General features: G+C 40.0%; 1 protein-coding gene across 5 annotated transcripts in view; it reads right to left on the bottom strand.

The window, feature by feature from the left end:
• The window catches only part of LOC149534136 (Putative thiol-disulfide oxidoreductase DCC), a 291,905-nt gene that overhangs the window by 196,672 nt on the left and 69,900 nt on the right, over positions 1-25,333 (bottom strand). For all 5 annotated transcript variants that reach the window (XM_089805389.1, XM_089805393.1, XM_089805390.1 and 2 more), the window contains exon 3: positions 22,288-22,395. In XM_089805389.1, the coding sequence (XP_089661515.1) occupies positions 22,288-22,395 (108 nt within the window). The remainder of the gene's footprint in view (positions 1-22,287; positions 22,396-25,333) is intronic.

A 25,333-nucleotide genomic window follows, 5' to 3' on the forward strand; every position in this document is an offset into this window, starting at 1 on the left:
TGAAACTTGTCTGGTTTGATCTCGTTTCGTCCATCATACTTCAACACCAACTGTCCTAGTTGGAACTTGTTCAGTTTCAGGTGTTTATCATGCCACGCTTTGCGGTTGTTTCGTGTCACCTCCGTGGCCCATTGCACCTACGATCGTCGAAGTTTATTTAAGTTAGACGATCTCTCCCTCCGATTTTCCATGTCACCTAGTTTGTTCCCGAAGCTCAGTACCATGGACTCCGTCGGCTGCCCCTTTTTGCCATCAATAACACATCCACTCCATACTACTACAACTTTTATTAAACCCTTCCTCTTTGTTTCCTGTGTAGACCGTATGATGTGTTTCCCTTACTGCCGGCACCTTTCTGCTATATCTGTGGTTCGACATAACATTTCCTTTCTGCACGATCGTACGGTGGAATCTTTCCTTCTTCTGGGTTTGTACTATGTGTTCTTCCCTTCAGCTTCAGCCATAACCGCCTTTCCTTCTTCTGCTTCCCTGTATTCCTTCAGACATTCATTTCCTTCTTCTTTCTTACTTTCGTCAACCCTTAACATATTACAACTCGGAAAGAGCTCGTAATCCTCCATCTGCCAATGAAAAAGGCCATTCAACGAGTCTAGATCGTCCTCACTCGACCCTCCTTCCAGTCTCAATACTCCCTCTTTATCAGGCTTCATTCTCTTCTTCCCCTCGTCATCATTCTCGCTTTCACCTTCTGAGTCTGACAATGCTGCCTCCTCACCTATCATTTGTGTGTACACGTCAATTATGAATCTTCAACCTCCACACTCCATTTATAAAGTATTCTTCTTCCAGTCGTGCTTAACCCTTGCTTGCACTAGCCATCCACGGCCCAGAATAGCATCATACCCTCTCCTCTTCAGAGGAATGACGACGAAGTCGAGTAGGAATGGCTGTGTTCCAATCGTCACTAGTTGTGTCGTGAGGACTCCCAACGGTTTGATCCCATGCTAGTCCGCTGTTAATAATTGGAACGTAGGTGGCCACAACGTCAGTTGTCCCAATCTTTTCCAAGTGTCCTCCGGTAACACATTGACACCGGACCCTTCGTCCACAATCGTGCTTGTCAAAACAGTCCCCATAATTCCCATTTCAACGACTGCCAAATGGCGTCCGGATGAGAGGGCTAACAACATCGGATCTTCTGCACTTGCGCCACCTTCTTTCTCCTATCCTTGCTCTGCTGGCAACTTAGCACTTGGAGCTATGTTCGTGAGTGTCGTACGGAGTTGGGGCATAGTGAGCAACAGATCATTTATTCTGACGGGTACCTCTATTTGTAATATTTGTCGTACGATGTTCTGTTCTACGGAGTTCCGTGCGGAGGTACCAGTAGTGTCCTTTAGGTGTGCCTTCTCTGCCTGCGATGCTTTTTGGATCTCTGCCCGCGCTTCCTCTAGTCTCTTCTTTTCCTCCATCAAATCGGGGTATACTTTTGCTTGCTTCCATGTGATGGCTAGAACCTCTTCTTCGTCCGTCCCGACGGTGATCAAATTTACTCCCAACTTCGGGCACTTAGCATCTTCATGATCGCTGAGTCCACACCATCTGCATAACAATTTCGGTGTGTTCGCCATTGTACAGTCACGGGCGAAATGGCCCCACAAATTGCATGCGTGACATTGAACTATCGGTCGGCCGTTCGCATCATACTGAATTCGATTCTTGCTACCATTATTGTTGTTGTCCTTGCTGCTATTGTTTTGACCGCGCCAATTATTTTTGTATCCTCCCGACGTGGCACCCTACGTACTGGTGTTCTCGCTCCCTCCCGACATAGACGCCTCCTGTGTCAGGAACACTTGCTACGGTGCTCTTGTTTTAAGGTTGAAAGGACATTCCTTTGTTGAATGTCCCATGATCTAGCAAATCTCGCAAAACTAATCTTTCGGACAGAATCCCTTCGTATGGCCTTCTTTCTTGCACTCGGTGCACCATAGCTCGTTTCCCTTTGTCTCCTTTTGCATGTTCTTAAACTCTTTCATCATCCGAATCATGTCCTATTGGAGGGCGCGGACCTTCTTGCTGTCCTTTTCGTCATCACTGCTCTCCTCGTGTGAAGATGCATTGTCATTTGAATCAAACGAACTACTCTTCTTCTTCTTCATCTTATGCTCACTTTCCAAGTTCGTTGCCCAATTGTACACTTCAATGTATGACGATGGCGGCACAATCTTCATCTTCTTTCGCAACTTTGGGTGTAGGCCTTCAATGAACCGTCTTTTCTGCAACCCATCAGCCGGCTTATTCTCCATTTTATTGATCAAGTCCTTCAACTTTTTGGCGTAGACTCGGACTGTTTCATGCTTCCCCTGTTTTGTATTGTATATCTCTACTATGATTTCATTGTTGTCACGGAGCAATTGAAACTCGGCAATAAACTCCTTCTTAAGGTTGTCCCAAGTGGTTAAGTTCTGAGGATCTGCATCGGCGAACCAATCAATTGCAACACCCCATAGGGTAGCCGAAAACTACCGGACCCATTCGTTTGTATCCGTTATGCCATTCGCCCTCCAAATCGTTTCGCATGTTTTACAATGTCGGATGGGATCGGCTGCTCCATCACCATCAAATTTGCAACTTCTCCTTTGGTCCTACCATCCTGACACTAACGCTTGGCATCCCGATACCAATCGTTTGTATCCTGGCAACTATGCTTTTTGGTGAAGAAGGGTCTCCGTTAAGCGAATCTATCCATTCTGGAGGTGTATCGTGGACGAAGAGTTCACTCCATGCTCTTGCTCCCTCGACACTTCGAGCCGTGTGAGTCGATTCTCTTCCGTCAAGATTTTCTTCCCTCGGCAAATATAAATTCAAAAACTCCTCCTTTGCTTCTTCCACCGACTCCACCGGTTGTCGAGTCTCCAACAATTCCTTCGCACTTCTGTGTCCGTCGCCAATCTTCTCGAACCTCCTTCTGTGTTCGGCTTGTTGTGCCAAAATTAAATTTTCTTGCACAAGACGTATCCCATCTTTTCCCTTTACCTTATTTTGATCTTTGTTAAGCTGATTTGGCATTAATCTTCATTCCTCCCTCCAAGTTCATAGGGCAATGGCACCAAATGTTTACCGTACTGGATAAAGAAATCAATGCATATAGACAGTAGATCAAAATAGCAGTAAGAATAGTAGAACTTCTTATATTATTCGCATACGCCAGATATTACATTATGCTTCTGATATGATGAATACAATGATCCCGAAGGGGGTATATATACATCCCGAGGAACCTTCCCGAAGGGGTCCGTCGGCTACATAATAAGAACCTTCCCAATACTGACGCGAACCTTCCCGATACCGACGACATACATCCTGATACTGACAGCATACATCCTGATACCGACGACATACATCCTGATACTGACAGCATACATCCTCATACCGTCGACATACATCCTGATACTGACAGCATACATCCTGATACCGTCGACATACATCCTGATACCATATTTACTGACGACAATTAGATCATATGGATGAAGCAAATATTGAAGGATATAGGTATTGAGTTTCCAAAACCTATTTTTATTCATTGTGAAAACACAAGTATTCTAAACATGTCAAAGAATCCAATATTACATTCCAAGACAAAACACATTGCTATAAAGTATCATTTTCTAAGAGAGAAGGTACCAGAAAAGGAAATCAGATAGGAGTGTGTCAGTAGAAAAGAGCAGATAGCAGATATCTTTGCTAAACCATTGGCTAAGGATACTTTTGAGTACCTTAGAGTTATGCTTGGGGTAATGCCCCCACCTGATTTAGATTAATTGATGCAACGATTGCATCAATCTAGTACAATCAGGGCTATATTTATTCTGGATTAGATGTTTGATGCTTCTCCTATGGGGGAATAGTTGTTTTGGGCAGAGTTATTCAAAAACTCTTATGTAATAAACAATGGTTGTTGGCACTTGGTTTGATGGGGACACAACCCAAGAACAAAATGGACACAACAGAAAGGGAAAATTATATTAACTGAGAAAATAAGCTATTACAAACAGTACAGAGAAAATAAACTTCAGAACATGCCCTAAGGGCTTACAATAGCATAAATCTAGAGATAATTTCTCCTTTCAGTACCTCCTCTCAAACTCCACTCCGAACTGCTTTTTACAATGCCAGAAATCTCCTTAAATAGACCCCGGAGGGTTAAGGACTAGGAGTACATTCTAGAAAGTGCTAGTAGGCATCCACCGACAAAATAGAAGGTTCCAGAAGCTGCGTTAGAAGTCGGTGCAAATCTAGAAGAATCCAAAAATGGTAACCGAACTTTCGGGATGCATAACTTTTGAACCGTAGCTCCGATTGACGAACCGTTTACATTTTCAGAAACCTCTCGAAGCGCTCTATAGCCCCATTTTTTGACCCTTTTTGAGGTCATTTAATGCCTCAAACCTGACTTTGAAGCATTCTTAGGAGGTCTCCAAAACCCGAAAAACTGCAATAACTTTCAAACTGTGGGGCCTATTGACTTGATTCTTTTTCTGGAATGCTCTAAATCATGATTACATTCATCTGGCCAATTCACACCTTCTAGTTTACCAAAATGATGGCCCAAATACATGCTCCTATTTTTTCGGGATTTTCAAACGCACTGATAGTGGAACTATGAGAGTTGGAACCTTTATTTGACCCAAATGGGTATCCAAAAATGATAACACATCAAACAGAAACTAAGTCTAAGTACATTTTTTTTTGGGTGACACAGGATTGCCCTTATACCTCTGGATGCTCTTGCATCAGACACCCAGGGTAGATTGAAAAGTGACCCTGTCACTTTATAAATGGTAGAGGAAATCCCAAATGGGAAACCTCAGCTGCTGAAATCCAAGTTGAGTCCTCGATCGGCCGTCCTTTCCACTTCACCAAATACTCTTCATAGTGCCTGTTTCTAGTACTCCTACCCACACGATGATCTAGAATGTCTTCTATCTCCTCCTTCTTAGAAGCAGGAATTGGACATGGCTCTAAAACCAGCGCCTCATCTGCACCATCATCATGATACTCTGTTAAATCTGCAATGTTGAAGATGGGAGAAATGTGAATACCTTCTAGTAGCTCCACCTCATATGCATTTCCTGAGTCATGTTTCTTTAGAATTTCGCAGGGGCCAAATTTCTTCATTTTCAGCTTGTTGTAAGTACCGGCTGGAAATCTTTCTTTTCGTAAGTGCACCATGACTAAATCTCCTACTTGGAATTCCTTATGTCTTCTCCTTTGATCAGCCCTAGCTTTATACTCTTGATTCATCTTGGTAATGTGTGCTTGAACCTCCTCATGTAGACGCTTGATATGTTCAGCAAATTCCTCAGCTTCAGGACTTGTCCTCTCCCCTTGTTCTATCTTCCTCAGCTCTGGTGCAGTCCTTAGGCTACTCCCATATACAATTTGGAATGGTGATTTTCCAGTACTCCTATTTACAGAGTTATTATAAGCAAACTCTGCCTATGGTAGAATCAAATCCCATCCCTTGGGCTTATCCCCAACTAAACATCTCAGCAAATTGCCCAGACTCCTATTTACCACTTCTGTTTGGCCGTCAGTTTGTGGGTGATGCCTGGAACTGAATTTCAAGTCTGTTCTCAACTTTTTCCACAATGTCCTCCAGAAATACCCCACAAATTTGGTATCCCTGTCAGAAACTATACTCCTTAGAAGACCATGTAGTCTTACCACCTCTTTGAAAAACAAGTCTGCAATATGGACAGCATCATGAGTTTTGTGGCATGGAATGAAATGTGCCATTTTGGAGAACCTATCAACCACCACGAATACTGAGTCATTACCCCTTTGTGTCCTTGGCAATCCAAGAACAAAATCCATACTTATGTCCTCCCATGGCCTTGATGGAACAGGCAATGGCTGATATAGGCCAGTATTGTGACTAAACCCCTTGGCAATTTGACAAACCTAGCAACTTTGTACAAACTTCTTCACATCTTGTGAAATTTGAGGCCAAAAATAATGTTCTCTAAGAATGGAAATGGTCTTATCTCGACCAAAATGTCCTGCCATCCCTCCACTATGTTTCTCCTTAATTAGAGTTTCCCTCATGGAACTCCTTGGAATGCACAATTGACTACCTTTGAACAACATACCATCCTGAATCGAATAGTCTAACCACTTGGTTCTATCTATAGCAACAGGTTCTTTAATAGCTTTCCAGGCTTCAGCAAAATCAGGATCCTCAGGGTACAAATTCTTGAGTTCATCAAACCCAACTACTTTAACCTGCATTACTGTAAGCAACAACTGTCTCCTACTTAGTGCATCTGCAACCCTGTTAGATTTTCCACTTCTATGCTTCAACACAAATGTATAGCTCTGCAAGAACTCTACCCACTTCATATGCCTCTGATTCAATTTACCTTGGCTATTTAGGTACTGTAATGCCTGATGATCAGTATACAAAACAAATTCCTTTGGCAATAAATAATGCCTCCATTTCTTTAAGGCCTGAACTGTTGCATAGAACTCTTGATCATAAACAGAATACTTCTTCTTTGCATCATTCAATTTTTCACTAAAATATGCAATAGGCTTACCTTCTTGACTTAATACAGCCCCAATAGCGCTGCCACTAGCATCACAATCCACCTGGAAAACCTTTCTAAAATCTGGAAGTGCCAACAGAGGCTGTTCTGTCACCTTCTTCTTCAGCAATTCAAAACTTCTCGCAGCTGCTGCAGTCCATTTGAACTATTTTCTATCCCCTCTTATTGTATCAGTTACGGGTGCACATATGCCACTGAAATTCTTAATAAACTTCCTGTAAAAACTAACCAGACCATGAAATGATCTTACCTCAGTAGCAGACCTTGGAGTAGGCCATTCCAAGATGGCTTTTACCTTCTCCGGATCCATTTTGAGACCTTCAGGTGATATAACAAACCCCAAATAGACTAACTCCCTTTTTGCAAAGTTACACTTCTTCCGATTAATTAACAGTTTCTCTTCCCTTAACCTTTCAAGGACACTACGAATATGCAATAAATGATCTTCCAAAGTCTTGCTGAAAATTAAAATATCATCCAAACAGACAATAACAAATTTTCCCAAGAACTTCTTAAGTACCTCATTCATGAGCCGCATGAAGGTGCTTGGGGCGTTCGTCAATCCAAAGGGCATGACTAACCACTCATAAAGACCCTCCTTGGTCTTGAAGGCTGTTTTCGACTCATCTCCTTCTCGAATCCGTATCTAGTGATAACCACTCTTCAGATCTATCTTTGTGAAGTACTGAGCTCCACTCAAGAAGTCCATAATATCATCAATCCTTGGCAACGAAAACCGTTACTTGATGGTGATCCTATTTATAGCTTGAGAATCTGTACACATCCTCCACTCTCCATCCTTCTTTGGTGCGAGTACTGCAGGTACTGCACATGGACTCAGGCTCTCTCGAATCAAGCCCTTCCTCAACAACTCCTGAACCTGTCTACTCAGCTCCTCTGTTTCAGTAGGAGTCATCCTGTGGGCAGCCTTGTTAGGAAAACTAGCTCCTGGAATCAGATCTATCTGATGACTGATTTGCCTTACTGGTGGCAATCCATCTGGAACATTATCAGAGATAATATCTCCAAACTCCCCTAGTAAATCTGAAACTTCAAATGGTATTTCACTACTACCTTCTTTATCTTTCGTAGGAATCAAAGCATAGCACATATGCTGATGTTTCATGCCATCTAAAAACTTCCTTCCATCAACAAGACAAATCCTAGCACTGCTACATACCTTTTCATCTTCCTTTTTCATGGGCTCCAATTTATGGCGAACTCCATCCTTTGTGAGAGAGTATGTGTTTGCATGTCCATCATGCACTGCATGTCTATCAAACTGCCATGGTCTACCCAACAATAGATGGCAAACATCCATCGAAATAACATCACAGAGAACTTCATCATGGTAACTCCCAATTTTGAATTTTACTAAACATTGTTCACTTACCAGGACCTTATGATCATCTTTTACCCAAGCAATCCGATAGGGCTGTGGATGTTTCTCCCTCTTGAGCTTCAGCTTAGAGACCATCTCTTCTGATACCAAGTTATCAGTGCTACCACCATCAATGATCACGTCACAACATTTATCCTCACACTTGCATCTGGTACGGAAAACTCCTCCGTTGTCCTGGTTCAATCTCACCACTTAGTAGGACTCTTTCATTTACCAAGGTCTCTCCTCTTTCTGCATCCTCTAAATGTGATGATTGTGCATCCTCATCCACATGAGCAACCCTAGCTTGGCCCTCAGCTCTCCTATCTGTCCTTCCTTGTCGTTGAGGGCATTCAAAGGTACGATGACCTTCATTGCAATGGAAACAGGTACCACGAAAGCCTCCTCTTCCTTGTCCACGTCCTCTACCTCTTCCTCTCTGATTTCCAAAGTCTTGATCATGGGAGCGGTTGAAACCCTCATTCCTCTTGTTCCTGCTAGTACCCACATCTTCATTTTTCTTTTGGGTTTCATTGCGGCCTCCAGATGATCTACCGCTTCCCCTTCCTCCTTGACCGCGCCCTCTTTGTCTTCCTTCAAACCTTTTATTCAACTTCTCCTCAACTCGTAGGGCAAACTGGTATGCCTCTTCAATGCTGGTCATTCTTACCAAACTTAATTCCTCCTGGATGCTAGGTCGCAACCCACTGATATAACGAGCAACCTTCTCTTTATTTGCTTCTGCATGCCCTGCTCTAATCAAGAGTCGGTAAAACTCCTCTGTATATTCTTGGACTGATCTTCCTGCTTGCTTTAACCCATGCATCTTCTTAAACAGATCAAGCTCGTAGTCCACAGGAATGAACTGCTTCTTCAATTTGTCCACCATGTGATCCCATTTTGTGATCTTCTCCTTTCCTCTTCTATTTCTTTCCAATTGAACCTCTTGCCACCAGATTTTGGCATGGCCTTTCAGTTTGGCCTTTGCAAACTTAACCCTATCTGGGTCCCTGATATCCTCATACTCAAAGTATTCTTCCAGTTCATTGATCCAATCGATCAACTCATCTGGTTTCAGATTTCTTGAAAATACACCCACTTCAATTGTAGGTCTTTTCCCAAACTTAGTAATGGCCCTAAAAAGCCTTTCCTCTACAGGATTCAGAACTTCCCCGTCAAGTTCCCCTTCTGGTCCCATTTCTTCTTCTTCATTGTCATCCTCACTGTCGTCACCTGCGGCAACATTTGCTCCTCTACGGAGCTCCTCTTGCAATGCCTGTACCTGCCTTTAGAGGGCTCTAACCTCCTCAGGATTAATAGCTCTAGCCCTTCCACCACGCTCTCTTCGTGGAGGCATCTTATTAACTCAAACCGACAACCACACAGTCCTGTGCAAACTGCCTCACAGTCGGCATTCTGTCTACACACTCAGGAAAACCAGCTCTGATACCACTTGATGGGGACACAACCCAAGAACAAAATGGACACAACAAAAAGGGAAAATTATATTAACTGAGAAAATAAGCTATTACAAACAGTACAGAGAAAATAAACTTCAGAACATGCCCTAAGGGCTTACAATAGCATAAATTTGGAGATAATTTCTCCTTTCAGTACCTCCTCTCAAACTCCACTCCGAACTGTCTTTTACAATGCCTGAAATCTCCTTAAATAGACCCCGAAGGGTTAAGGACTAGGAGTACATTCTAGAAAGTGCTAGTAGGCATCCACCGACAAAATAGAAGGTTCCAGAAGCTGCGTTAGAAGTCGGTGCAAATCTAGAAGAATCCAAAAATGGTAACCGAACTTCCGGGAGGCATAACTTTTGAACCGTAGCTCCGATTGACGAACCGTTTACATTTTCGGAAAGCTCTCGAAGCGCTCTATAGCCCTATGGACAAGCTTCCCTCGTCCCCCATTTTTTTGACCCTTTTCGAGGTCATTTAATTCCCCAAAGCTGACTTTGAAGCATTCTTAAGAGGTCTCCAAAACCCGAAAAACTGCAATAACTTTCAAACCGTGGGGCCTATTGACCTGATTCTTTTTCTGGAATGCTCTAAATCATGATTACATTCATCTGGCCAATTCACACCTTCTAGTTTACCAAAATGATGGCCCAAATACATGCTCCTATTTTTTCGAGATTTTCAAATGCACTGATAGTGGAACTATGAGAGTTGGAACCTTTATTTGACCCAAATGCGTATCCAAAAATGAAAACACATCAAACAAAAACTAAGTCTAAGTATATTTTGTTTTGGGTGACACAGGATTGCCCTTATACCTCTGGATGCTCCTGCATCATGGTTTAATCGACTTAATCCAATGCAGCTATGATAATGAAAGCATTTCAGATTCTTAGATTGGCATAGTGACACCTTTGTCATTGATGTCAATGGGGGAGAGTAGCACATAAAAAACTCATATATGGATGGTATATATATGGGGGATAGGGAGAGCATGTATGTTCTATATGTTGAAAATTGTATTCAGCTCAAGTTTGACTTTTGGGGAGATTGTTATGCGTTGGAATTCATGTTTTTTCATCATATATTGCCATCAATGGAAGAGATTGTCGAGTAATTGGCACTTGGATTGGATGCTTATGTGTTGCACTCATGACATGTTTTTCATTGATGTTACCATATATATGATTTGGTATGTGACAAACGGAGATTTTATATATTGCAGTGGCAGATTTGATCAGCGAGGTTAGGATATGACAGGTTAACCTATGCGGGCATAGATTAGTATTTGGGAACATGTTCAAATGCTACATGTGTGTTTGCAAATGTTGACATGAAGGATTGGATCAGTTACACTTGGTTTGGTGAAGACTGGTTGCAGGCTAGTGTGCAAGAAACAAGTTGTTATTTCAATTGTATCTAATAAGCGAGAGGGAATTAAGGTGAGAGAGCTTAGATCATGGTGGAAGACATGTTTGTGAAAATATGTCTGTGTTAGCAGATGATAGAGATCATTCTATGGAGGTCGCTGAAGTGTAACACGTGATATGTTCACTAACAAACGACTCTTGTATTAAGACTTATTTTGGAAGTTGTAAAGTGTAACGTAGCGTGTGGAACTTTATTGTAATATCTTATTGAGGTCTTATGTAATTAATTGTACATTGGGGAAGCTCAAAAGGTCAACTCAATAAGTTGCTAGGGCATGGTATAAAGGAAAGATTGTTTTCATGAGTTTTGAGTATGATTTGTGTGATAATGTGTTATGTTCGAATGCTAAGGATGCAAATTTGATCAGAGCAAAGAAGAGAATTATGTTGATGATGGTTTGAGAACTTCAAAGGAACTGTATTGACAATTGAGTTGCAGGTTTGGTCAATTCACTACTTGGATTTGTTATCCTTATAACAGTGTTAAAGCACTTTGGACAGTGGATTCAGTTGTCTTCCTTATTGCTCCTAACAAGGCTACAATCTTTAAATAGGGATTCAAAGTCTCCTAACAAGGACTATATGTACTGATTGTGTTGTAATCGTCTCCTAATAGGGTCACATCCTTTCACAAAAAAAATTATATTAGTACATCATCTTGTGGGTTTGAACCCCATCAGGGTTTTCCCTCTATCAGAGTTTTCCCTCTAATCAAGGGTTTCCCTAGTTAGCAAATCATTGTGTCATTGTGCATGTTTTATATCTTGGCATTGTTTGCTAGTTATTTTAGTTGGATTTAAGTTATAGTTGGCATACAACTGATTCACCCCCCTCCCCTCCCCCTCAGTTGTATTGGTGCACTTCACTTTCTAACAAATCACACATTGTCAAATTGTTTAGCATTTAAGATTTCCTTGTTAAAGAAAGGACCCAATACTTAGTATTTTATTATGTGGTGAGAGGTTTCATAGAAATACATCAACAAGTTGGACTCCTTTATTGATTACTCTTGCATCATATTTGGCTTTAAAGTTGATTTTTTCTTGTTTTTTGTTCTATAGCTTTTAAGAACCCTTCTTTGAAGATCACCTTCTGGAATAAAATAAAATCATTTAAAACTCACTAAGATTGGCATTTGTAACCTATAAATAAGTGCTTTAAGAAGATAAACTCTAAATGATGCTTGAAGGATTGAAGCTACACTTATGCTGGAGAAATTAATGTTCAAGTTGATTAACTATGTCTGAATTCTCATGGATTAGATTGGATATGAATAATCAATGCCAAAATTGCTATTGGTGTTGTCTTATACATCTAAATTGCATACATGCATGCAAACTAGTTATTTTGTCTTGGGAAATGTGTGTGGCTATATGTGTTGGTTGTTAAATCTCAAACTATTGTTTGTATTGGACTGCTAATTTGAATGTTAGCCAACAAAAACATGTTCTCATTTGTGTTTAGATTAGTTGCTTTCATTTGTTAAATTATAAAATCTCGCTTACAAAACAAGGTTCTTAACAATTTAGTGCTTGTACCCAAGGAAAGCACAGAGGTATGGTAAATCTTTTTGTTTTAGGCAAGTGGGCCAGGCCATGTATTAGTAGGTGAGAGTAGAACTTAAGACCTCTTATATGGAGGTCACCCCAATTCACCGCTAGACCATAGGTGGGCTCTCAGTAAGTAGGAAATCTTGTATTAGACATATTGTTTATAGTTTAGTGTCTAGGGTCAACTCAAGTTAGATTTAGTTTAGATTTCAAGGAGCATAGATTTAGTTTAGAACTCCCATGAAATCATTGGTAAGTACATGAAACTAGTAACCAATGCATTGATTGCTCACAATAGGAAAAGATTAATAAATACCACAACATATCTTAAGACAAGATATATGAAAGCTACATATAAAATCAAGATTCAAAAGTAAAGGCTGTTGTCCCTTGATTAAGACACTTTAAGAAATACCTATAAGCTGGAAGTAAAAATGTAGTTGAGGTATAGACTCTGGAAGCCACTATAATGTTCCAGACCTCTATGTGCATGCGACAAACAAGTATGTGGTTCTTGTTTTCTATTGTGTGTGTAACAACTAAGTACGGATACACTAGAACTGGGAACTGTATCGTAATGGTGGTTAAGGACGAGAGTATAGACATTGTTGGAGGTCGTACGGTGGCAAATAAAGAGTGCGACAAACAAGTATGTGATTCTTGCTTTCTGTTGTGTGTGTAACAACAAAGTACGGACACACTAGAACTGGGGACTATACGGTAATGGTGGTTATGGAGGGGAGTACGGACGTTGCTAGAGGCTGTACGGAGGCAGATAAAGGAGCCGTAAGGTGGACACTTGCAAGCCGTACGGTGGAAACAAGGTGGTTGTACGATGGCAACAAGGTGTTCGTACGGTGGCAACAAGGTGTTCGTACAGTAGGCTATGTATGTACGGAAGGGATTATGTGGTCGTACAGTGATGGAGGAGAAACTCATGCACAGAGTATGCCGTCAGTGATGTATTGATTTATAATGCTCAAGAAAACGGTAAGAGGAAGAGGTGTGCATTTGGAAGAAAGAGAACTTAGTAATGCAGGCTAACTTTAGAGTTCCAAATTCATCAGATAGCATCAAACAATAAAGAATTATAGAACACAGAACCTTCAATGAGATTTGCCAAAAGATGGTGCTCCGATTTGCTAGATCCGAGCAAAGTAATACATGCAACAACGGAATAGGGTGAGGGTTAAATCCCATCGAAACCACACAAGCCAAATAGGGAAGATCTTTCACTTCCGAAATGGCGAACGATCTAGAACTCCAACAGGAATTTGCAATACATAGAAAATAATTCCAAAAGCATATCTTAAGACAACCTACATGCCGTGCTTAAATACTCATGAGGGACAACTTTTCGAGGGTGTACAAAGATAGCCGACGGCGACACAACTACGGAAACAAAAAATAAAAATGGGTCCGAGATACATTAAATCAATCTATCTGTTACAATAGTTTGATAAAAATAATTCATTTTATAATGGGAACATTACAGTCCTCTCGTCCCAAATTTTGCTTGTCCTCAAGCAAATGCAATGCCGGGTGTTGGAGAATGTGCTCACCCTCCCACGTCGCATCGTCCAATGGCAAGTGTTTCCAATGCATAAGATATTCCTTCACCGTGCGGTTCCGCAAAGTTCTCACATACTTCGATGATCTCAATTGGTTCCAATATGAGTTTTCCTTCTTCATTGAGTGGTGGAAGATCTGTGGCAAATGTGATGTTCTGCCCTACGGCCTTCTTTAGGCATGAAACATGGAAGACATTATGAATACGACTTCTCTGCGAAAGTTCCAGCTCGTACGCAACTTCACCAACGCAACAAACTACACAATAGGGGCCATAGAATCATGGCTTCAATTTTTCTCTTCCCTTTTCCTTCAAAGATGATTGTCAATATGGGTTGAGCCGGAGATAGACCAAATCCCCTACTTGGAAACTCCTCTCCATTATGTGTCTGTCGGTGTACATCTTTTGTTGATTTTGTGCTCGCTATAGGTTTTCCTTCATACATCTCTGAATGTCCTATCCCTCCTGAATCCAATCCTTCGCCCTTGGTGCGCGGCTATCACCCAAAACTATGTCGATGAAGGAAAGGGGTTCATATCCGTACAGAGCTTTGAATGGTGTCATTCCGATGGACATGTACATGGTATTGTAGCAATATTCCCCTAGATGTATCCATTTGACCCATGCTCATTGTGCCAAAACGCAGTTCCAGAGGTAACCTTCAAGCCATCTGTTCACAATCTCCATTTGTTCGTCTGTCTGCAGGTGGTAACTAGTACTTGGTGACAATTCTGTCCCTGCCATCCAAAACAATTCTGTCCAAAAGATACTGATGAATCACGCATCTCAATCATTGACAATGTTTCAGGGTAACCCGTGTAGACGAAAGACTTCTCTAAAAAATAGCTCAGCAACTTGTGAGGCCTGAAATTCTGAAGGGATGGCAAGGAAATGTGTGTACTTTGTCAAACTGTCAACCACCACAAAAATGCAATCCTTTCTGTTCACCTTGGGAAGCCCCGTTATGAAATCCATCGAGATACTTTCCCTCTAATGTTTTGGAATTCGTAGTGGTTGCAATAACCCGACAGGTAGAGTATGTTACTTGTTCTGCTAGCAGACCGTACACTCTCTTACATACTGCAACACGTCCCCTTTAAGTCCCTTCCATGAAAACCTCTCCTGAAGACTTCTGTAAGTTTTGAGGAAACCCAGGTGTCCTGCTAGAGGTGAGTCATGTACTTCCTTCAAGATTTTCTGCTTCAATTTGGATTCTGGCATCAAATATATCCGACTTTTATAGTAGATGATGTCATCCACCACTCTGTACTGATCATCCTGGGTGTGGCCACTCATTAGCTCACAGGAAAATGTGTTTTTGGAGTATTCAACTAACAGATGTGCCTTCCAGTCAGCTGAAATCTGGTCTAGTGAGCAGATGGTGGGTTTCCAGGACAAGGCATCTGCAACCACATTGTTCTTCCCTTTCACATATTCTATGTCAAAATCAAAAGCTTGAACCTTGCTTACCCATTTTTGTTGCCTCTTGTTCAATTCTTGTTGCTCCAAAAAATATCTCAAATTGTTGTGATCCTTACACTCCATAAACTTGGCAACTACCAAATATTGTTGGAACTTGGTTAGTACATGTACGATGGCTAACATTTCTTTGTCGTAGATGGAATATAGCCATTTTTTTGGCGTAAGCTTCTTGCTCTCATAAGCTATGGGGTGTCTATCTTGCATCAGTACCGCTCCAATGCCTTCTCCAAACACATCACACTCCAAAATGAACGGTCGAGTGAAATAAGGTGATGCAAGTACGGGACAAGTGCTCATGGCCTCTTTCAATGTATCAAAGGTGAGTTGTGCCTTTTCGTTCCACTGGAAAGACCCCTTCTTTGTCAGATCCATTAAGGGTGTGCTGAGCTGAGAGAATCCTTTAACAAACCTTCGGTAATAACTGCACAGTCTGAAAAACCTCACAAATCCGTAAGTGATTTTGGGGGAGGCCAGTCAAGGATAGCCTGAATTTTCTCTTGATGCACTTGAACTCCGTATTTACTGACAACATGCCCCAAGTACAATATTTCTATCATACTGAATTCACACTTGGATCACTTGGCGAACAAAGACTGTTTTCCATGATACTTAGGACTTCATTCAGATGCTTTAGGTGCTCCTCCTATGTTCTGCTATAAATAAGATCATCAAAAAATACCAATAAGTACTTACACGATTGTTTGTTGAAGATATGATTCATGCATGATTGGAATGTAGCAGGTGCATTGGTCAATCCGAACGGCATGACCAAAAACTCATAATGTCTGTAGTGACAACGGAAAGCCGTCTTCTCTACATCTTCCTCCCTTATGCAGATCTGATGGTATCCGGAATGGAGATCTATTTTTCAAAAATAGACCGCACCATGCAATTCATCCAGCAACTCATTTATCCTTGGAATGGGATATCTATTATTTATTGTTCTTTTGTTCAACGCGCGGTAGTCCACACACATGCGCATTGTCCCGTCCTTTTTGACCAATATCACAGATGACGCAAAAGGGCTAAAACTGGGACGGATCCATCCTTTCTCTAGAAATTCCTAAATCGTCTTTTCGATCTCATCTTTAATTTTCTTAGGATGGCGGTACGGTGTGGTTATGACCGGCCTGGCTCTTGCTTCCAACTCGATAGTATGTGCAAACCCTCGATGAGGCAATATGCCAAAAGGAATGTCCATGAAAACTTTATCATGTTTACTTAAAATATCCTGGAGTTCATCATCTTGTGGAGGTGTCTGTTGTCCTCTTATAGGTTCTGCCGAGATAAAACAATGTGTCGCCCACGCAATGTCATCACGCCGAAAAATTGACTCCATCTGATGTGCGAAAACTTCCTTCGGACCTTCATTTTCCATTTTGCAAAGAACAACCTTCTTTCCATCGACAACAACTGTGAAGTCCATCTGTTTGAAACTCTGAGTGTATTCATCAAGTGTTTCCATCCACTATATACCTAGAATAACCTCCATGTCACCAAGGTCCACTATAAAGAAATCCTCAGTTACTGTGTGATTCGCCATTGTGATACTTAGCTGAGGAACAAGGTGCGTGCAGGGCAGAAGAGTCCCTCCAGCAACCTTGACCCGAAAGCCTACGTGTGTCTCCGTAGGTAGACCTCTTCGCTTCACCAGAGATAAGTTAATGAAGTCTAGAGTGGTTCTGTTGTCCAGCATCACCATAACCCTTTATCCTTAAAGGGTTCCCCGCACACGAAAAACTATGCATCTCAAGCTACCGGCTAAGGCAATAGTTCCTCTACATCGTACGAAGGCTGCAATTTTCTCGGTACGGTTTAAACTAACCATGTTGGTGTCATTGTGAGGTTGGTTATCTTCAGCCGGCATTTCTTCCTATTCATCCTCATCACCAGACACGACCTCAATGTAATGGATCTTCCCCTTTCTGAGGCATCTATGGCCAGGCTCCCAAGGTCCCTTGCAATTGAAACACAATCTCTTCCTTCGAAGTTCCTGTATGGTAGCTTCATCCAACGACAGCTTCCTGGGTGAAGGTTTGTCCCTCAGAAACGCTAGCGGTTTGGAATGTAACTTCGAGAGGATGACACCGATGACGATGCCATACTCCATGCTTTATTGATTGCCTCCAACAAGGTGGCAGGATTGAACCCCGTTACCCAACCTTTTAGAGGTTCTGTCAGTCCGTCCATGAAGAGCACTACCTGTCTTCTTTCAGAAATGTCCGTGACCAAAACAAAAAGTTTCTGAAATTTTGCAATGAATTGATTGATCGATCCAGTTTGTCTCAGTTGTGCCAAATCTTTGAAATTGAGTTCCAGATCTTTATCATCAAATCACTCTATCAATCTCTCTATGCATTCCACATAAGTATTTATTTGATAATGCCCTAATGTGATGGTGTCGTAATGCTGCCATTCATGCGCAACTCCCTCCAAGTGCAACGTTGCAAATTTGATTGCTTCTTCTTCTAGCATAGGATTCAGCTGGAAGTAAGTATCGGCCTTCATTACCCACGCTTGGGGAAATACGAAACCGGATCCATCAAATGGAGACAGATTTACTTTACTCAACTTTCTTCTGAGATCATCGTTAAAATATCCTTTGTTTTCGCTTCCCGAATATCTCATTCTCAGATCTGCGTAATCTTTGTAGGATATATCTTCCTTAATATTTGCATTCTTCCAATCTTCTCTCAGTTGTTCTTGCATCTCTTCGAAGGTTGGTTGTTTCCCTCCGTGTTGTGCCTCCATCCGTGGAGGAAAATTCGGCATGGAAGGTCGAGAGTGTGCTGGATGAGGGTTTGATTTACCCGAAACCAAGTCCGCGCTATGACCATTTTGTTCTCTAGATATTTTATTGTCCGCCAACTTTTTGAGAGTTTCTTCCATGAGTTGCTGAGTATCAGTGATCTATGCTTGATTCCTGACAAGTTCCCTCAGTAGTGCCACGAGTTCGACAGCTCTCGGTTCCGATTCGGCAGTCATTCGATCAACGGAATGTGTCCTTCTCTTCCAGTTATAAACTCTCATTCACTGTCCACAAGCTGGCAGGATCAAAGTGCTCCGATACCACTATAACTTTCCAGAGTTTTGTGTGCGTGCAACAAACAAGTATGTGGTTCTTGTTTTTTGTTGTGTATAACAACAAAGTACGGATACACTAGAACTGGGAACTGCACGGTAATGGTGGTTATGGAAGGGAGTACACACATTGTTGGAGGTCGTACGATGGTACATAAAGAGTGCGACAAAGTATGTGATTCTCGTTGTATGGATACACTACAACTAGGGACTATACAGTAATGGTGGTTATGGAGGGGAGTACACACGTTGCTAGAGGTCGTACGGTGGTAGATAAAGGAGCCATACGGTGGACACTTGCAAGTCGTATGGTGGAAACAAGGTGGTCGTACGATGGCAACAAGGTGGTCGTACAGTGGCAACAAGGTGTTCGTATGGTGGGCTATGTGTCCGTACGAAAGGGATTATGTGGTCGTACAGCGATGGAGGAGAAACTCGCGCACAAAGTATGCTATCAGTGATGTATCGATTTGTAATGCTCAAGAGTATGGTAAGAGGAAGAGGTGTGCATTTGGAAGAAACAGAACTTAGTAATGCAAACTAACTTTAGAGTTCCAAATTCATCAAATAGCACCAAACAATAAAGAATTATAGAACACAAAACCTTCGATGAGATTTGCCAAAAAATGGTGCTCTGATTTGCCAAATCCGAGCAAAGTAATACATGCAAGAACGGAATAGGATGAGGGTCGAATCCCACCAAAACCGCAAAAGCCAAATAGGGAAGATCTTTTACTTCCAAAATGGCAAATGATCTAGAACTCCAACAAGAATTCGTAGTACATAGAAAATAATCCCAAAAGCATATCTTAAGACAACCTACATGCCGTGCTTAAATACTCGTCGGGGACAACTTTTTGAGAGTGTACAAACATAGCCGACTGCGACACAACTATGGAAACAAAAATAAAAATGGGTCCGAGATATATTAAATCAATCGGCCCATTACAATAGTTCGATAAACATAATTCATTTTATAACGGGAACATTACAGCCACACACATCTACATATGGCAATCAACTTTCTGGTCCAAGCTACATTTTAAGCTTTTTCCTCCAATTGTTCAAATGTAAACTCAAAAGTTGTATTTTCTCTCATATTTAAAGTGGAGGAGATTTGGTTGTATTTTTATGCACGGTAAATACTCCTAGTGGAGATTGGTCAGCTAGTACTCACTTAGCAATACCCTCACTAATAAATGACAAACTCAATTATTCCAAGGATTTTTATATACTCCAAATTGTCCTAGGTAGGATCTTGGACATACACTCCAAATACATTAGCATTGACATATAGGCCATATCCAATCAAAAAAAAATGTATAATGGTCCCGGAAACATCATTCAACCTGATTGTCATCACATCAAACCATCTATAGACAATGCCTTAGGTTAAGCCACCCTTGTACTCAATAACAAATGGGCATGTTTAATGCTTTGGTGGCCCCAACCAGTCATTAACATATCAAGGCTAGCAATATTTCTCTTTTTCAATGCTCTATCATGTTTTGTACATACTTCACTGATAAAGTGCAAATGAGTATTCATCTATCACCTACTACATTGCTTCCCAATTTGCAAAGTTTACACAAATAACTGACAATGATCCTTTCATCATAAGTGATTCCAAATATTCTGTCAGTTTCTTCTACTTAAACTATAACCTTTACAGTCAGACACAACTTTTCTTAAGCCGAGTTGTAACTAAGTACCATCTTCTATGGGTGATCTCCAAAAGCTTTCCATGGAAAATAGAGGTTGGCCAATGTCTTCTCAACTTAGGCCTATTCAAAGGATCAACCCTATGGGTTATTTCCCTGTATCACACCACCACTCTATCCAACAGAAATTCAATAAAGAAAGGTAAATCAATTCTTCAAGTGGATAATTTTTATTTTATTTACTTTCCAAGTTACTTTTGATTTGTCCTTGAACAATTTAATTTGGCCACAAGGGGGATTTTAGACTATACTTTTTCAGCAACTTGACCATGTCACCAAATCATTAAAGGAATACCACATTCACTTGGGCAGTCAGTTGACCATGAATTTGTTAAGGGGCCCCTTATAAAATTTGGCTTCCTCTCTATGTACAAGGATTAGACCAAATGTGTCACCAAATGCTTTGGATGTTTTAGATCTTATTGTAAAGGCTGGAATAAAAAACTCAAGCGAGGAGAAAGTATGATCTTATGGATATGTTTATGTTTGTACAATAATATCTATATAATTTATCATCAATTTTAACAATGAATACATAGAATATTTGGTAGGACATCTTGTGTACATAATACAATCCTATCCTTTCAAATAGTTCCATGGATTAATCGACTCTTTAATAGAACAAACATGTGGATGAATACAATTCAATCATTTCATTAATTCATTTAAATTGAAGACTAAGACAATGGAAAAAAACAATGGAATTCTGAAAACAGAAGATAATAATGAATGCGCCAGATCCATTCTCATTTTGTCACTTTCCAGCACTACAACTACCGAAATCCCTAGGGAGATAGGAAAAGCACCACATATCCTATCAAATGACCCATGATAAAAAGGTCAACAGCCTTCTGCTAATTGATCAAAATTAGTTCTTTTCACATGATTGTAGTTCCTAGTACTAGCTAGTCTACTTGATTTCCTTAAGTGTTTGAAATACCAGGTAGAAAGGTTTATTACCCTTCTATTTATGAAACAGAACAAGGATAGTGAGGTCTCTGTTTTCCTCTAGTGAAGTGGTTACCTAGGACACTACAAGATCTGCAGCATTGTAATGATTTATTAATATGCATTAAGGTGCTATCTAGGGTATTGAAAATGTATCAGAAACCATATGATTCACAAAAGCGACAAGATTTATTACCTGTTATATGATGCATCACATAAATCTGATTGGTTAAGAATGTATGCACATTGGTAGCCATACGTTTTGTAAATTAGAGGAGAAAAATAGTAGTCCCCTAGCGATCACAATGCTTACACTCCTAGAGATATCAGAAGTGAGAATACTGTCATGAATAACACGGATATTGGGAAATAAGTCATCACGGAGGGGTCCTTACCTTGGTGGAGCCAAGTCAGGAAAGAACATAAAAGCAGAAAGAATTAGAAAACAAAAAACTCCAGACCACTAGCCTTGGTAGTAGCTACAACTTTGACTCTATGGGCCCTATCCACTGCAAATACTACTCCAACTCCCATGTCTGGAACTATTATAGAGAAGCCCCTAGACAGATAGATAAATCAAATGCAAACATTCAAGAGGCTCCTATAACATAATTAATAATATAGTCAAGATATTTATCATGATTTGTGAATATTTTACAGGAAACAGAGCTTTTATTAGCCCAACCAACGCACAAATTAACCTATATAAGAGTTTCCAGATTTGTCATATTAATTTTCAAGTATTTTCTTCAATAAACAAGCACAAACTCTGAAAGTAGTTGAAGATGAGTTCTGACAACTTGTGTGAGATTTTCAATTAATAGCCATAATTAGTTTGGCAAAGTTTTAAGGGTCACATTTTGGCACGTTAACATTGGATATAAATATTACCATATATACATCTTACTGTCACCAATAATATTCATCAAGAAATAAATTTATTATTTTGTATATCTTGATAGTGTACTACCGCATGTACTTAATATAATGACTGAAATAATGTGCAGACTTGAAATTTTCAAATATGAAACAGGTCACAATTTCTAGAATATGATTAGAAAAGGAGCCACTATAATCAGCACTGACCGTTTTGTAGTCAAGTCCTGCATTTTCCTCTGGAGAATACCCATCTGAACTTATGTCCACAAATTTGATTGTCCTGTAAAGCTTGTTCCTCTCTTGAAGCATATTAACCTACAACATCAAACTCTATAAACATTAACAACATAGCAAAACTAGCCAATGAAGTTTTTCCAGGCTCCCATTAACTGAATGCTAGATCTACATCATTCAACTAAGATATAATGTACTAGGTTTCCTCATTCAATTTGTCTCAATATAATGAAAACAATTTCAATGATCAGATCAATAGGGAATCCAACATATAAATATTAAAATCACAAAAGCACAATATATTGATCATCATTTTTAGCATCCATGGGTTATAAATAAGAAGTGCCTTGCCTTGTTTTCTAAGTATAGGAGCTGGAGCTTTACACAACTAGCAAGTCAGCCATGAAGAATAGAAAGGAAAGGAAAACACGAAAAATTATATTTTCAGTAAATTATACATTTCAGCATTATATTTTAACTGCTACGATTATTAGTGTTGAAAATAGCTAGCTATTCCAACTTGGCTAGAAATGTAAAGTTGTACAAATTTTTCTAGGACTTGAAGATACAGCTAATGAAAATATAGAAATTCAGCTTTCCAAACACAAGTAACAAATTCAACATTTAGGAATCATAATAGCATTGTATTATAATAAAAATACATTGAATTATAATTTCTCAATCATAAATATTTATACAATTCAAAATAAAACTAAACTAAAATGCATTGACAATACTAATTTTGATGATGTTGTAATTTTTATGTGGAGGATTCTTGAAGTAGACTCAAAACATCAGAATTGAAAATATGTCCTGACTGTGAAAATCTATAATGTTTAAATGCAAAATAATAGTCTAACCAAGGTGAGCACTGAAAGCACCTATTAATGCTTTGCTAGTCAGTTAATCTCAAATTTTGAATAATAAAAATAATATTCTTGATATGACATTTTGAGGGCCAGCTAGTATCTGGAGTAACCTTACAGAAAAATAATTGGTGGGTCCCAGCCTGTAATGTTGAGAACTGGGAGTTGGTTGTACAGTGGCCTGGAGCAGCTCACACAATCACTAGGAATGGTAGAGTTGGTCGTACGGTGAGAAGGGGTGACATATGGTGATGAGAGGAACAACGTACAATGGGGGTGCTTCATGTGCCATACGGTGAAATGAGAGATGCCGTACAGTGCTGGCAGAAAGACCATATGGTATGGAATGGACATGGGTATGAGGATGTGCAGGAGAGTGTACGGTCAATGCAGGTTCTGTGTGAGGGTCTAGCGTGGTCCATACAACATTCACCAAAGGGAATTTGGGAGAGGGTGGAGTAGGGGGGAGGGGGTAGGGGGGGGGATTGTTGATGGTCAATTGGATGTACCAAATGTGAATGATTAAGGACAGGAAATGGAAAGGTGGTCGCACAGTGTTGGGGTTGGACCTCAGTGATGTAAACCTGGGAAATCTAGAGTTCGCACAGATTGTAGTTTGATGCCACAATAATGGAAAATACCAAATAGTAGAAGTGCTACAATAGATTTTCCAATTAATATTTTGCTAGCACAAATTGCCCCCCGAATTTTCCAGATTCGTAGAAAAGTAACACAAGAAGGATAGGGTAGGCCAGAATCCTACCGAAACTGCATAAGCCAAATAGGGAAGATCTTTCACTTCTGAAATGGCAAGTAGAGCATAACTCCAACTGGAATTCACAGTACAATAAATTCAATTCAAGATGAGTACCTAAAACATCCAAACCGACAAGCACACATACCCTACCAAAGGAAAATCTCCCAAGAGAAACAAAGTGCCAACACACGACATGACAAACAACTACCCCTACGAAAAATTAAAGATGGGCCTGAGATATACATAAATAGATCAGGATGCAAATACAAAAAAATTATTATTATTTTATTTAATGACGGGGATATTACATAGCCAAAACTCATTCTTTATCATCACTCGATAAACGAATTGGGCATTCTACCTCGCTTTCTATAAATTCAGTTGCAACCAGATTAAGGGCAATAAATTCCATTTCTTATATCAGAGTCTACAAAGAACTACTTCGGAGCATTCAAGCTGATATTTGCACTAAAAAGCCTCTACATGTGGTTAATTACATTTTTTATCGCTTTTTACTCCTTCAGAGTCCCTATTCGTAGGCGTCCCTTATCATAACTCTGAAATGAACTAGGTATTCTCCCTCACTTTTTAAAAATGTAATTAAAATAGAATAAGGGCAACAAATTCAGTTTCTTGTATTCCATTTCCACTGGACTTATTTGGAGCATTCAAGCTGACCAATTTGCACTACAAATGCTTTGTAAGCACTTAATTACTTTTCTATCTTTATGGACCCCTTCAAAGTCTCATTTGTAGGTGAGATGCATCCCTCAATGTTGGAGAAAAATCACGTTCTACATGTTCTACCATACAAATCTTGGTGTCTATACTTACTTATTGACAGGTTTGTCATCAGTTGATTATCATTCGCATGATAACCCAGGTTAATTGTGATATTTCTAGTCATTTGCATGATCATTCCCTCATGGTTATTTTCTTGACTACTTAATATGGAAGGGTGAATATGATTATCACAAACGCAATAAGGCATAAGCAATAATGAAATACCAAGGATAAAAAAATAGAAAGCTATAGTATAGCAAGAGCAAATCGTTTCACAAAATATGGGAAATTGAGTTGGGATTTAGCCAAGTATTATGAAAGAAAGTTGTGGATGTTTTGAATAGGTTACTAGCATAGTAACCACTTGGCAGTTTTACCGAAATCAAAAAATTGGCAGAACACATGGTTTATTCCAATTGAATCTATGCCTAACTAATGTTGTCATGTCCCCAATTTTCGGAGGCAGTCTGATTAATTAATTTGATTAACTTGGTTGTCCAAAATAATGAATATTTTATGAGGACGACTAATTAATCATTTTAATTAAATAAATAAGTGATATTAAGTTAATTATTTATAAAGTTATCAAATAAATAAAAATTAAAAGGTAACT

The sequence above is a fragment of the Cupressus sempervirens genome, chromosome 10, assembly GCF_028749045.1.
Source record: "Cupressus sempervirens isolate cs-2001-9-10 chromosome 10, ASM2874904v1, whole genome shotgun sequence".
Taxonomy (NCBI): domain Eukaryota; kingdom Viridiplantae; phylum Streptophyta; class Pinopsida; order Cupressales; family Cupressaceae; genus Cupressus; species Cupressus sempervirens.